The 16,271-nt window shown below is 36.3% G+C and overlaps 1 protein-coding gene across 1 annotated transcript in view; it reads left to right on the top strand.

The window, feature by feature from the left end:
• LOC145688002 (ribosome biogenesis protein BOP1 homolog) overlaps positions 1 to 16,271 on the top strand; it is a 48,252-nt gene that overhangs the window by 17,145 nt on the left and 14,836 nt on the right. Inside the window, exons 6-8 of the mRNA XM_081761666.1 lie at positions 2,863 to 3,030; positions 5,872 to 6,046; positions 7,015 to 7,227. Coding sequence (XP_081617792.1) covers positions 2,863 to 3,030; positions 5,872 to 6,046; positions 7,015 to 7,227 — 556 coding nt within the window. The remainder of the gene's footprint in view (positions 1 to 2,862; positions 3,031 to 5,871; positions 6,047 to 7,014; positions 7,228 to 16,271) is intronic.

Consider the following 16,271-nt stretch of genomic DNA (forward strand, 5'->3'; position numbering starts at 1 on the left):
ATATATATATATATATATATATATATATATATATATATATATATATATATATATATATATATATATATATATATATATATATATATATATATATATATATATATATATATATATATATATTGCCCACATTTAGTTGATACCTATAACTTCAATTCAAGAGAGCAGAACGAGTCCTGGCAATACAAACAATTGGAAAAAGATTTCCATCATTTCAGCAAACAAAAGAACTACACTTATTAACATCACAGTTACAGTCGTGCTTGGTAATAAGTTGGCTAAATCATCGGCAAGTGGAAGAAGTATGTAATCATCGAAATTTAATTAACGTTTAGTCGTAGACTTGAGATTATAACAGCAACTTCGTAGTACCTGTTATAAATAAGCAAGATTTCTATAAACTAGACAAAATTATAACTCTTAATAAAAGTCTTCTGTATGAGTTTTTAATAGCAATATGATTTTGGAAAGAAGAGGATTCTAGCACGAGGAATTTACATTATCGTATTAACGTTTCCTGACCTCATCGTTGATCACTGTGCACACGAAATAGTGCAAGATATAATCCTAAGAAATAAAACCAGTTGAGAATGCTCCAAGAGCATTGCCAGAACGAACTTCAAAAAGAATGGAGAGATGGAGCGGGAAGGATAACTGATTGTTCTTACATATAAATCCTTTTATCCGCACCTTCTTCTGTTTCTCGCAAAATATCATTTCTCTATGACTTACAGTTCCCGAATTATGGCTCCTTAAATGTCCCGAAATTCGAAAATTTTTTATCAATATCTGGGGAACGGTGGCCAATTGGCCAGTAGCCATTTGGTCAGTGGTCATCGGTTATTATTTGGTACCAAAATATTTACCATCCTCTTAGGTATTGATCAACACTAATGTCATCTCTCTATACAGTAACTTATGGTTCCAGAGATATGGCTCCTTAAACATCCGGAAATCGGCAATTTTTTGGCCAATATTACAAGAACGAACGGTAAGTCATAGAGAGATTATATTGGTGTTAATCAGTACCTAAGAGGATGGTAAACATTTTGGTACCGATATTAATTGGTGGCCACTGGCAAATTGCCCACTGGCCAACTCAGTGGTCAGTTGGACAGTGGTTACCAGTTAATATTTGCTACCGAAATATTTACCATCCTGTTAGGTATTGATCAGCACCAACATGATATCTATGACTTACGGTTCCCTAGATATGGCTCCTTAAATCTCCCGAAATCGGCCAATATCTCGGGAACGGTAAGAGTGACGCGAAAAATTTAATCACTTTCTCAGTTAGTTTTTGATGTTCCATCGAATGCAGAGTTCAAAATAGAAAAAATCACAAATAACAAACAGACACACAGAATTCAGTAACGAACTTTTTAAGTTCGTTGAAAATTAAGTTACATGTGAGTTGCACAGGTTTGCTCAGGAAAGTGTCAGGGAACACCGAAACAATACAGTTAATAGTATATTAATATTAGACGCAGAAATCTAAAGAGTATATTTACAAATTATAATATGAAGAATTATTACTCGGTAGTGTAACATATATTGGCCCTTCTACCAAAAACCGACAAAAAGCTGTCGTTGTTTGTTATATACGATGAATTTGTTAAGTTTGCTACTTGTTGCACATAGATTGAATCATGAAAATACTAGCATATGTTCTAGTAGTCTGCATTTTTCTGTGAACACAAAAATGTCCAACGTGGATAAGTTTCACTGTAATTTAAATTCGGAACTCAACAACTCTTTCTTAATATATATATATATTCTTCATGCTAGTGGTATAGTTGAGCGGTCTTAGACAGTAGGCTGGCGTTCGCCAAACCTTTCTACTGTGGTTCAAATCCTGCTAAAATGTGTATAGATAAGTTTGTAAGAATAAGAAATGTGTTTTAAAAGGGCACTTTCTTCTTTAAATTCTTTTTTTATTTGTGTACCTTCCTATCTGATAAAGCGTTTAGCAATAGTGTTTGTAGTTTACTTTTATTTATTTGTGTTTCTACTATTTTCTAGTTTTTTTTTTTCCAAATCTAGTTCGGGATTCTTTTGTTCCAACGACATATACACAGAGAGAAAATGAAATGAAATCTTTCAGTTTAACGTCCTATGATTATGCCCTTTAGACTAAGGGAGACGACGATTAAAGCAAGTGAATGATGATGGGGAATTTGTGAAACGATAATATGTAAGGAAACGGGAGTACCTCGAGATACCCACAGACACGATGTTGTCCACCACAAGCTTACTTGGTGAGGATCAAACCAGGACCCTACGCACCAGATGTAAGCGCTCTACCATTGAGCCATGGTGTACCTCCCACCACCACCACTATCTTCATAGACGTAATTTTTATGGAGTCTTTGAGCCATATGTCAAAGTTTTGGACGTGTTTTGCATAATCAAAAGAAGGTGAGCTGGATGGCTCAGTGGTAGTTTAGCATTTTTGGTTAATCATGTTCTTTGCACATAAATGAGCTTTATATAGCGCATAATTATGAAATTTCTCGGTATTTCTAGTTCGTGTTCTTTATTATGATGATTTTCACAAGCTTTTAATGATATTCGCATTCGTTTCATCAGTATTCGCCATTCTTCATTTAGCTTCCAGGACCGGACAGTGAAATGTTAAGATTTCATTTCATTTCATTCCCATCATAAAAATACGCTTAGTAATTTTGTCCTATTGTCTTTTGAGACGAAAGTTGTATCATGAAAAAGTAGAAAAATAGCGCACTAATCATGTAGTTAAATAGTGTGTGTGTGTGTGTGTTTAGCTTTTAAGTGCGAAGTATTAGTGAATGTTTCTATAAATTAGAAAACGTTGTTTAATAACAAACATTTGCTTTTGTGATACAGCTGAAACAATGGCAAAAGCAAGAAACAGATCCGTGGAAAAGGAAACTTCATTTTATACCTCAAAAGTACAACAGTCTTCGGGAAGTTCCTGCGTACAACAGATATATCACAGAGCGGTTCTTTAGATGTCTGGATCTATATCTTTGTCCACGTGCGAAGAAGATGAGGGTAAGCTGAATGGTTGTTATTTGTAAAGAAAGCCTTACATATAAGAATCTCGATATAGTTGACAAAATGACGTAACGTGATCTTGCAGCTACTAAATTAGATTTGATATTACATCAATGTATTCAGGCACGAATTTGTATAAAAGAACGTACAATACAGGTAATGATACTCCTGTATATAATGATTTTGAGCTTGATAAATATTATCGTTGGTGATAATTTTCATGATACACAATTCAACAGTACTTAAATTGCATGCATTAATATATACAGGAGTACTATTAATTACTATACGTAACGGTACAAGGTTAGGACTGAACTACTTATTGTTGATAACATACTGTGTATAGCTTTTGAAAGATAACCAGGATAACCAGCACAGAAATTAAAAAGCTACTTCGAGATTGTTCCTAATGAATAAAGCATAAAAGTGTGGGGGCATTAGAGGACTTGGCGGGACGAAAGGGGCAATTCCGAAATAATCAAGATAGTCGCTAATTGTGCACTGAGCAGAAGGACTTTCGGCAATTATTCTGCTTCTACAATAGTAAGTTGCTATGCAGGTTTTGAGAGAGTTAATAAAAATAAGATTACTATACTGTTGCTACATCAACCGCTTGTTTTATTATAATAATTATTTGAATGTATATTGTTCTATCCCTCCCTAAACAAGCGTGGATATAAATACGAAGGCATATTTGGCAATTACATTTCGGTTACCAAGAAAGTTTTGTTGGTAAGTTGTCATCGAAACAATGAGATGTGTGGCTTTTAAATATTTACCAACACTTGATGAAACTAAGCGTTACTCAAACAAAAAGATAATCAAAAAGAAGACGCAAGGGGAAGTGCTTTTTCGTAAAAATTATCCCTTGAAATTATTTGGTGTATTCAAATACCTACCCTTAAAAAAGTACTTCTTCTTTATTTTAACTCCTTCGCCTTTATACCTCACTGAAGAACACTAAATGCCGAAAGGTTAAAAGAAATTATAAAGCTTACTAAAATTATGCGAATCAGAATACATAAAGTGCATCCAACAACCATAGGCATAGGTATATTAAAGAAGCTATAAAGATTTTTAAAAGAAATCTGGATACCTACTTATGTCATAAATATTGTCAGAGATTTTGACAGTAGTTTGACCATGCTGGGTTTGAGTGAGTGCTGCCATCTGGGTATCGTGGACAAAGTGGGTCGCTGAGCTGTTCATTCAGTGGTGCGACTCGGGATATTTGGAACGTGTAACGATGAAGTCTGGCGACTACAAGAATCATATTGCAGTCATAGCGCTACACAAAGTAGGCATGCCACCACCACGGATATTCGCTACCCTGAAATCTCTGCAAATCAGTGAATTATTTGCATACGCACCATACAGCGGTACAATGAAACGGGAAATGTCAGTAACCTGCAGCGTAATAGTAGACCGCGCACAGTAAGGACACCACAGGGTTGGCGAAATCCAATCAAGGCCTTAATCAGTAATGTCCCCAGAGATGTCCATTTCGAGACCAACCATGTCACGAAATCAATATTCAATCAAGACCTGGGACTCACTCTACAAACAACGTACAGGTTACTTGCTGACTGATGAGTTACGCATGAAATGGTCACACTTCATAGCTGTTGACAGTTGAGTAGTCCTTTAATGCTTAAAATGACCGTGTGTACCAGGATGTCTATTGGTCACGAAAAAGTCACGAAATAACAAAACGGTCATAAAAGTAAAAAAAAAAAAAAAAAAAAAAGCTTTTGGGTCACGATTTTTATTTATTTATTTATTTATTTGTACAAGTACAGACTGGAAAATTTTGTTCTATAAAACGTCCAAATTCACTACCGTAAATGTCTATCGTCGGCTTTAGACGCTATAAATCGCAAGCAAAGCACACTTCTATCGCATGCATGAAAATTCGGCCTAATTCGCGCCCAAATTTGCTCTTGAGAATATTACGAAATTTAATGGTTTGGTAAAGAGAAGGTCACTAAAAAGTCACGAAATTTCATTTTGGAATTTTAGTAGACACCCTGTGTATGCATCAGTCGTGGTGTGGTGGGTGAGAGTTTCAGCGGCATAACACGGCTCCATTTTCGTGAACAAGGTATGAAGACATCGGGTACACTGTACCAAACACGTGTTAAAGCCCACTGCGAAAGCACTGAGTACCACCATGTTCCTCAACCACCAGTGAAACTTCTAACAGGATTCTGCTCCCACGCACAAGGCACGGTCAACATAGGAGTGGCTACGGGCAAACGCCCTAGACTTCATCTTCACATCAGACTGGCTGTCTGGCAGATCGGACCTGAACCCTCTTGACTTTAATCAGTGGTCAGTGCGTCAGTCATTGCCCTGCAACAAGAGACACACATCCTAATGTAGACTCCGTGAAGCGCGTCGTGGTCAAGGCAGACCATCACTTCCCCATCGATATTGTTCGTATTTCCATTGACGAGTGGCCCTCCAAACTTCGGGCCTGCATCCAAGCTCAAGGTGGATATTTTGAAAACTGATTGGTGCTCTTCATGCTCCACACTAACATGTATCATCTTGCGAAAGAATATCAATGTATCGTTAGCTTTGTTCGTTTGTTTCCCTAAACCTCTGACAATATTTATGAAATAACCCTGTAATATTAAATGATTTACCATTATTGTTCTTCCCAAATCCAGTTAGCAACTATATTATTCTAATTAAAATTGTACTTTTATTTGTGACAACTAGTATTCTAGCATTAAAGGCTTCTAAGACTAATTTCCATTTGGGAAACTATTGAAGTGATTTTTTCATGTTGTAGATAATTTGTTTCCTAATACTTCCTTATATTCTGCTTCTCAGTTGACTATTCAACCAGAAGATCTTGTACCTCAGCTTCCTAATCCAAAGGACTTGCAGCCGTTTCCTACTATGCTGGCACTTACGTACAGGGGACATACAGATATGGTGCGCTGTATTACTGTGGAGCCTCGTGGTCAGTACTTGGCCTCTGGTTCTGATGATACCACGATCAAAAGTATGTGAATTTCTTTTCCCTTTCTTCCTTTCATTCTGTTCATTGTGACATACAGTAGGTTTCGTAGAATGTAATAATGTGAAAAGAATCTTACGAAAAAGATGAAACATTAATAAAAAATGAAGTTTTGTGTTTGCATAAAATTCATAAAGTGAGTAGTGTTTTACCGGACAGGGAATCGAGCTCAAGTCTCTGGCTCACTGTGCCAGTTCATAAATCCCAGTTCAATTCTCCAGTCCATGTGAATTTCCAGTCTTTGAATTTGCATCTATTTAGAAGATTGATGCGAAACAAAATCTATTTTTCCTGTATTTACCTTACGTTTGAAGTTTATCATACATGGTTTATTCTTAGGTTGAGTTTTTCCGGACGATTTTGTTCATGTTTCATAAATAAATACTTCAATAACAACCCTTGAATATGGTATACATCAAATCCACAAGGAGTTAATTTACTCTGGGGTTGAGTTTCCTTTGAAATTTGCTGAAGACTCCTATTATAATTTTGTTCATATTTCGTAAATAAATATTTCAGTAATTACTTCAGCATGGCTTGATTTAAGAAATGAGAGCTAGAAAGTTAATGCGGTGTTCAGTACCATTTATTTAAAGTACGTTTCCCTACTATAATGAACTTTTGTTCGTAAACATTATGACCTTTCCTTCAATTTCCAATAATTTTAAAATGTGGATGAATAAAATACAGAACATGATTTGGACAGACGACAAGAAAATATGCCAGCAAGGAAAAGTAGAACAGTTTCGAATTAATGGGTCTCAGCATAGGTGCGTAGGAAAACGTGTAGTGGATAAAGAGCAAAATGTAAAGGAAACGCTAAAAGTGAATAAAGATATTATTAGCATTATCATATATCCTTTAAATAAGATGAGTACCGTATTTTTAAACATGTGTATTCTGTTATATTACTAGCTTATTCCTTTAATTAATTACTTTGCTTTCCTTTTCAGTTTGGGAAGTGGCTACTGGTCGTTGTGTTCGTACAATTGAAATTGGCAATGTCATCCACTCCATTGCCTGGTGTCCTAACCAGTCTCTCTCCCTTTTGATGGCAGCCGCGGAGAGAACTGTTTATATTATTAATCCTCGAGTTGGAGACACTCTTATAGTCAGCAAGACAGACGATATTCTGAAGGAGCCGCCAGAGCAAGGAGACTATATAAGTAAGAAAACATTTGTCGCGCTCGCATTTGGTGAGGGATTTAGATGAACAGAAATCTTGTAGCTGACAAGTAAAGGTCACGTTTAGGTAAATCGAGTTGCTGCCCGAGACATACGTGATAGACTAGTACTAAGTGTGCTCAATATGTCACTGAAGTTTTAGGTGCAAAGCTAAAAGGGTTTAGGAGATACAGTCACTAGAATGTCACATGGAAGTACATGTTATCGTCTATTTCAGTACGTGATCTTATGATCACTGATGACATTCCAGCTGCCAATGTCTTCAATGCAGATGAAAGTCGCTTCGAGAAGGAATTACATTCGTACCGGACGTTGAGGGAGAAAGGATAAGTGAAGATCAGAACAACAGTGGGATATTGTAAGTGCAACATCTCATTCGTACAAGATAATGCCAGTTGTGTCCACGGAAGGAGAAATTTTGTGTCCCATTTATGTTCTGGTGGCTGAACTAAGCGGTAGTTTCTCTGAAGGAAAATCAGCCCAACCGGCTAATATAATCTCATTTGCTGGTAAAACAGCGAACATGAATTAGCACTTTCTATTCAGATGTTATGTGGAAAAGCATTTAAAGTGATGGGAAGAAAGTCCTCCTGTTACTTGATTCATGGTCTGCAAACAAATACGACAGTCTTTCGTCACAGTGTGTGCCAGAAGGCTTTGCATTGATCAAACGGCTTATACCTTGTGGATATATGATCAGTGGCATGATTCAGCCTCTGGATGTTCAGTTCTTCCGTCCATACAAAGCCTTTGTTCGTTTCAGCACTGATACAGCAATAACAGGAAGTAAAGTGAATATTTGGCATAGTGACAGGTTCATACAACTTCAGTCGTTCACAATTTACTAGTTCAGAACTTCCTCGTTTTCGCAACATGATTCGATTCGTTTTCCATAAGGATGGATACTTGGATGAGCAGCCTGAAAATTGGATCGTTACTTACGATTACTGCTTTGACGGAATTGTGAACAACAAATGTTTCAAGTGCGACTTGATTGCGTTTGCCAGGTGTGCTCACCGTGAGGAGAGTATTCGTGCGAGGCATGCACTCTTTTCTGAATTGCATATTGATTGTAGTAATTGATAACTTTTCTATGCAATAACAAAACCACTTCGGATTTACAGAACAACAAACTTTCTCTTGTGTTACATCACTTATATATGCTGGAAACACGGACATAATCTAGTTTAGAGGAAATAATGGGTATAAGATTTGTCCCTTATGTTTTGGACTATGTATTACGACTATAACATGTACCTCCATGTGACGTTCTAGTGGCTCTATCCCTAAACCCTTTGAGCTTTGCACCTAAAACTTCCCTGACACGTTGAGAACACTTAGTACTACTGTATCTCACATATCGCAGGCAGCAACTCGATTCACCCAAATGTGATCTTTACTTGTGAGTACTGAAAATAATTTCTTACCTTTAGTATGCAATTCAAATAATTGTTACTAAATCATTTCAACATACTCGGATGTCTTCTTCATCCATAACCTAGTTACATACCAAACTCTTTAAAAGGATCTTCTTTATCATAGAGGAGTTAAAAGAGATGCAAATTATCGGAAACAAATATATAGAAATTCTACAAAATTACGAAAACTTTCTGCACTAAAGCTTTTTTTTTTTTTTTTTTTTTTTTAATAAATCTGCAACTTGAGCCTTACTAAACCAGAAAAGTGGGAAGTGACATTTCAATCTATAACAAAATATCTAGAAGAACTCATAATCCCTCTTTTCCAAATAAGCCACTTTTTTCTTGAAACATTGTGTTCACTTGAGCATCATTAATCCATATGAATTATAAAAAAAGTACTACTTTCTATTAAAAATAAATTATTTTCATTTATTGAAAATGTATCGCATAGTATCTATAAATAAATAACCATAGTAGAGTATTTGTTACACACACACCAAAAAAAAAAAAAAAAAAATCAAGAAATCAGAAATCCAGGAAAGAAAACTCGAATGAAAAAACATCGAATGTAGATGTTAAGAATGTAAGAAAACAGTAGTTAAATTTATGGGAAATTCTGACTTAGCACTTGCGTGAACTTAAGGATTAGTATTCTTATTTTCAGTAACGAAATTAAGTTAGAAGGAAATTTTGGATTAACTATTTTCAGTTGATTATACAAATTTTGAAGCTCACCCAATGACTGCTGCTAGAGTCTGATGGATTTCTGTTTAATGATTACGAACTTTTCGTAAATTCGTATTTTTTAGTATATTGCGTCCACATGGTTGGTGGTTTATGTTCATCCAGTAAGAATGAATAATACCATCTGTTTGTTTGTAGGGGGTGCGGTGGCTCAGTGGTAGAGCGTTCACCTCCGGTGCTTGGGGTCCTTGGTTCGATCCCAGCTGGCGCCGTGTGGACTTTGTGGTGGATAAACACCGTGCTCGTGGGTTTTCTCGGGGTTCTCCCGTTTCCTCCCACTTCATTCCACCATTTCACTCATCAATCATCATAACCGTCTCCTTTGGCCTAACCGGCGTAGCCCTGGGAAGTAAAACTTAAAGATTTCATTTCATTTTCATTTCACCATCCGTTTGTTAAGGATGTTCATAAGTTTTATTCTCATTTTTTCGTATTTCATGACGTGTTGTGATGTTGCAGTTTTAATAGGACAAAGGCACAAAACCTCATGGGTGATGCAACTGCCGATTTAACAGGGATGTGTCAAAATAGGATAGGCTTGATATCTGTTTGCTGTTCTATTCGAGCCATATAGACTACAGTTGTTTCGGGGGTGTGATTGCTGGCGTTATCATGGTGGATGTGGACTTTGGCGACATCATTGCCATACAATGCAAGGGCGCGTTGGCGGTATATGAGATCCACGTAGATTGAATAAATGTAATAGCAATACTATTTTCACCCCAAAGAGCTGTGTCTTAGCAGTACAAGAGTTCCGTAGCTGAAAAGAAAACATGAGACAATAAAGTATGGCGAGTGTAACAACTGTGTGTTATTCAGTCAAAAGCAGCAGTGTCGTAAAGTAGAGAAGGAAACTGGAAGCGCCATAAGCTCAGTAGCGTAACTAGAATTTTTCTCAGGGGGGGCCAATGAAGGGCCCACGAAAATTTTGAGGGGGCCATCTCCAATGAATGAATTTTTTCATATCTATATCTATCTATCTATCTATCTATATATATATATATATATATATATATATATATATATATATATATGGCTCATTCCATGTCAAATGAACCAATATCAGATTTTATGGTTGCCCTTACATCATGGATTTTCTTCATATTGTGTCTGTGGGTAGATACCTATGAGAAATGACCACAGGAATATTTGCAGATTTTTATCTCTTAAACGGACCTCAGGAAAAATAAATGAAAATCTGGCATTTTCCGAGACTTCTGCCGCGGAAAAATCGACACGTAATTTTAAAAATTCTGTAACTCCCTTATTTTTCAGCCAATTGAAGTGTTTCTGGTGTCAAATTAAAGCTAATAGTCTCTACTATTCAGAACTACTGTTGAATCAGAAAAAGTGGTTCATAGAAGAGAGATACAAACTCTGAAACACAATTTGTATGATTTTTATGTTATTTTTGTAAAAAATCATATCTGCTAAATCACTGAAAACACAACCTCCATATTTTTACCTCAGATTCACCTAAATATGTATGTTCAATAGTGCAAAAATGAAAAGGGTGTTTTTTGTGGTTTGTCAGTAAGAAATTATAATGCAGGGACACGACTTATGGCACGTTATTAACATTTAACATTAACATGTTATTAACTATAGAAATGTTGCATTTTGTTGGAATGTTTACTACATGGGTTACATTTGGCTTGGTTGAGATGAACGCGTAACGTGCAAAAATTAATATATTGAAACATTATTTTATGAATACGGAAGGATATCATAAATATTGAAGGAAGTCAATTGCAATGACATTCTCGCTCACTCACTCCCCATCACACATACCCACGTTACTATTACTAGTGGGTCTAATGACCAGGTACCTCACGTGAATTTCAAAAATTGCGCCGTATAGAGTGGATGGCCACCATTTTGAAAAAGTTTGCCGCCATTTTGAAACTGTACATTGGATCACTTGATTGTTAGATACACTAAATTTTATACGTCTTTTGCTTCTATTCTCAAAATTTCAAGTCAAAATACTGAAAATTACGACCTGGAGTGTAGATGGCCGCCATTTTAAAAATCGACCGCCATTTTGAAAGTTGACATTGCCTCACTTTAATGATATGCACAGTAAATTGTATATGTCTCATGCTTCTATTCATAAAATTTCAAGTCGAAAACCCGAAAACCGCCCTATAGCGTGGATGGCCACCATTTTGAAAATCTGGCCGCCATTCTGAAATTTTACTTCTGTTCTATTCTAAAAAGCAAATTTCGAGCGTCTCACGGTTCTTACCTCAAAATTTCGTGTTAAAAGACTGGAAATTGCGCCGTAAAGAGTGGATGGCTGCCATTTTGAAATTTTACTTCTGTTCTATTCTATAAAGCATATATATAAAAAAAATACAAAATTCATCACCGCCAAAATCTAGACAGCAAGTTTAGGGTATCTCGTAGTCCTATCCTAAAAATTTCGTATCAAAATACCGAAAATTGCGCCCTGTAGCGTGGTACAGACAGACATACAAACAGACAGACACAGGAAAATCCAAACGCAGATCGAGTCCAAGTAGGAGCCTCACTGACGTTCGGCAATTAGTTTATATATATATATATATATATATATATATAATGTTACTGAGTGACTGTTATTTGGTATTTTGAAGTTATTCTAACAATGTTACAAATTTAACCAGGTGACCAGTGTTCGGTTTGCAGGCAGTATGAGGAATGTGAGGAAGTTCCAGACAGGAAAGTAACTTCCGTGTGTGATATGAAAGCAAGTGATGTGGAACTTATCAGACTTAGAGCCAAATGTTCTGACTTGAAATTTATTTGTGATTTCCATTTAAAGCAGTATTTATCTCTTTATGAAGACAGGCAGAGAACACACATTGATCCTTTTCAAAAGCATAAGAAAAGGGTAGTGAAAAGTTTAAAATCTGTTTCGCTGGCATTTTCCAGAAGATTTACAGATATTGAACTAATTCCTGGCACGAAATTGTGTATATCTTGCAGGAAAGCAGTGATAGCAAACAGCAGCAAATCGGACAGTGAAATCAACTTTGATTCTGATGACGCTTACGAACCAGATGAATCTGTCTCAGAAAAACTTAATAAAGCGTATGAATTACTTAACTGTTCACCACTGAAAGCTACCAAAAGAAAAGTGGACAGAAGAGGCACATACTTAACACATAAGGCTAGTCGTCTTGCTGCCAGTTTCACAGGGTTAGCAGCAAACGCTCTTGGTACTGAAGGGCCCCAGTCCTGTAAGAATGAGGTGGATGAAGACAAAAAATGCAAGGATTGTGAAAGTCTGATGGAGAGACTTTGCGCAAAGTTTTCTGCCAGCAGTGTTGATGAGAAAGTCCAAATATAAACCCTTGTCCCTGAATCATGGAGTATCCAAGACACAGTGTCTTATTTCAATACCACTGTGTATTTAGCAAAAAAAAAGCAAGGAAAATATTACAAAATATCACGAAATTTTGAGGTAAGAACCGTGAGACGCTCGAAATTTGCTTTATAGAATAGAACAGAAGTAAAATTTCAAAATGGTGGCCATCCACGCTATAGGGCGGTTTTCGGGTTTTCGACTTGAAATTTTATGAATAGAAGCATGAGACATATACAATTTACTGTGCATATCATTAAAGTGAGGCAATGTCAACTTTCAAAATGGCGGTCGATTTTTAAAATGGCGGCCATCTACACTCCAGGTCGTAATTTTCAGTATTTTGACTTGAAATTTTGAGAATAGAAGCAAAAGACGTATAAAATTTAGTGTATCTAACAATCAAGTGATCCAATGTACAGTTTCAAAATGGCGGCCATCCACTCTATACGGCGCAATTTTTGAAATTCACGTGAGGCACCTGGTCATTAGACCCACTAGTAATAGTAACGTGCGTATGTGTGATGGGGAGTGAGTGAGCGAGAATGTCATTGCAATTGACTTCCTTCAATATTTATGATATCCTTCCGTATTCATAAAATAATGTTTCAATATATTAATTTTTGCACGTTACGCGTTCATCTCAACCAAGCCAAATGTAACCCATGTAGTAAACATTCCAACAAAATGCAACATTTCTATAGTTAATAACATGTTAATGTTAAATGTTAATAACGTGCCATAAGTCGTGTCCCTGCATTATAATTTCTTACTGACAAACCACAAAAAACACCCTTTTCATTTTTGCACTATTGAACATACATATTTAGGTGAATCTGAGGTAAAAATATGGAGGTTGTGTTTTCAGTGATTTAGCAGATATAATTTTTTACAAAAATAACATAAAAATCATACAAATTGTGTTTCAGAGTTTGTATCTCTCTTCTATGAACCACTTTTTCTGATTCAACAGTAGTTCTGAATAGTAGAGACTATTAGCTTTAATTTGACACCAGAAACACTTCAATTGGCTGAAAAATAAGGGAGTTACAGAATTTTTAAAATTACGTGTCGATTTTTCCGCGGCAGAAGTCTCGGAAAATGCCAGATTTTCATTTATTTTTCCTGAGGTCCGTTTAAGAGATAAAAATCTGCAAATATTCCTGTGGTCATATCTCATGGGTATCTACCCAAAGAAAAAATATTAAGAAAATCCATGACATAAGGGCAAATGGCATTGGTTCATTTCACATGGAATGAGCCATATATATATAGAATATGTGTGTGTGTGTTTTCAAGGTGAATGTTTTAATCTTTCTTGTTCATGATTTTACTTTTTTACGGTGAAAATGTATGAATTTACTACTTCAAACAAAAAAAAAAAAAAAAATGAAATGAAATCTTTGAGTTTTACGTCCCACGTTATGCCGGTTAGGCTAAAGGAGACGGTGATTATTATGAGAGATGAGTGAAATGGTGGAATGAAGAAAGTGGGAGGAAACGGGAGAACCCCGAGAAAACCTACGAGCACGGTATTCGTCCACCACAAAGTTCACTTGGCGGGGGCGGGGATCGAACCCGGGACCCCAAGCACCAGAGGTGAACGCTCTACCACTGAGCCACCGCGCCCCCCCTACTTCAAACAACTAGGATGCATTAATACAATTGATTTCAAATATAAGTAAGTGGTAATTTAATCGCTGCATTTAAAATATGTGTGGCTGGTTGATTTAAGTGGAAGCAGAGAAATACACTTTTACAGGTCAAGAAAATAACTTTGAGGTATTCTTGCGGGCAGCAGCAAACTTATCAACAACTTCTTCAAGATCTAACGATTTAGCAATTTTTTTCAATATAAAGTAATCCTAAGTTTTTTAACCTATCATCAGTCATGGAACTGCCTATATGTCTTTAATCTTTTCAAACATGAGAATGGCCTCTCACATGTAGCACTAGAAACTGATATAGTCACAAAGATTATATCTAACTAGTTGGTTTCTAGGAATGCGTTTTTATAGACGCAAAGATCAACGAAATTCACCAAGGAATCAACTTTGGTTTTCTCTCGTCTTTAAACAACTTAATTGTGTGTGGGAGGATTTTGAGTTTACATTTAAATATTTCCAGATCACTTTCATAATACTGGGCCATATGCTCCACAATGTTGTAATTTAGAAAGTTTTCACCTTTTGGATGTAGAGGTGATTGATCTAATGATTTTGCTACGTGATCCAAAGCGTTTCTCCGTCTCAGTGATTGCTTTATCAATAGTAGGCAGAAAAATGTATCTTCGTATATTATGTTTAGAAAATTCGTTTTCTGCCTCCAATGAAGGAAGAGATTCATCCAAAATGAATTTGTGATATTTCGATGGCGAATGTCTAGTTCATTTCCACGAGGAACCCCTATATTCTATCTGTTTCCGGCTCTGGAATTTCAGGATCATTTTCTTTGCATATCCACAAATATTCTTGATAAATTTGTTCGAATGTTGTTCGTTGAGAGTCATATTCTTCAGACCACATTTTCGACAGCGTTTGAACTAGTGAATCTACAAGAATCAAACCTTCCGACATGTCTGCATCTACTTAAAATAAGGCGAAGCTCAAAGTTACAGCATGGCAGCAGTCATATTAAATTTTACCCGAAAACATTCCATCTCGTACAGATGACATTTATTTCCCGGATGGAATGATGGAAGTAAATAAATATCACAAGTTCCAGATTTGGTTTAATACCGCATAATAATATAAATAGTTGTTTGGTAGATAAACTGTATTATTATTAATAATAATAAAGTAAAATGTGATGTACGAGGACAAAAGTGCTTACGAGGCAAACGTCGCACAGAAACAGGAACTGAACTTGGCGGGAGCTCATGTGGTTCGGATTCCACGTTAATCAGTAGGCCCACGTCTCATATAGCCTCGCTGCTGAAAGGGACGCTAAACTAAAATCAACTCAACTCAACAGGAACTGAACTCCAACAGGACAGTGATTTGCCGTTCCACCCCACCTTAAAAGCCTTGCTCTCGAAGCTTAAGTTTCACTTTAAAGTAAACTGCCAATAATTATCATGTATTCTTAATATTTCAGAAAAATGTCAAAATTTCACGCTCTAAAAAATGGTAGCCTAATCAGTGACGAAACTAGACATTTGGTGCCCAGGGCAACTTTTGCGATTAGTACCCCTTTCATCTATGTACATATACACCAATAAACACATATATTAGTTTGCTGGCGCCCTAGCAACTGCCCCGGTTCCAGGATCTTGTTTTGATCTGGCCGTAGTTCAATTACTTTTGGTTACTTTTACCCTTGAGCTTTAAAACTGAGTAATGAATGTGCCTTTACGTTATTAAAATGATGAAGTGAGCACTCTTTGAAGGAAAAAGAGGAAATATGTTTTTCTTTCCCTAATATCAAACAGTGTTAGAGCAGACATTTAAATCGTGACTCCTTACAGCAAAAGAAGTATACGTGGTCCTTTTCTTTCTTCCGTTTGTTTACC

This window comes from Thermobia domestica, chromosome 1 (assembly GCF_964235325.1).
Source record: "Thermobia domestica chromosome 1, izTheDome1.hap1.1, whole genome shotgun sequence".
NCBI classification, from domain to species: domain Eukaryota; kingdom Metazoa; phylum Arthropoda; class Insecta; order Zygentoma; family Lepismatidae; genus Thermobia; species Thermobia domestica.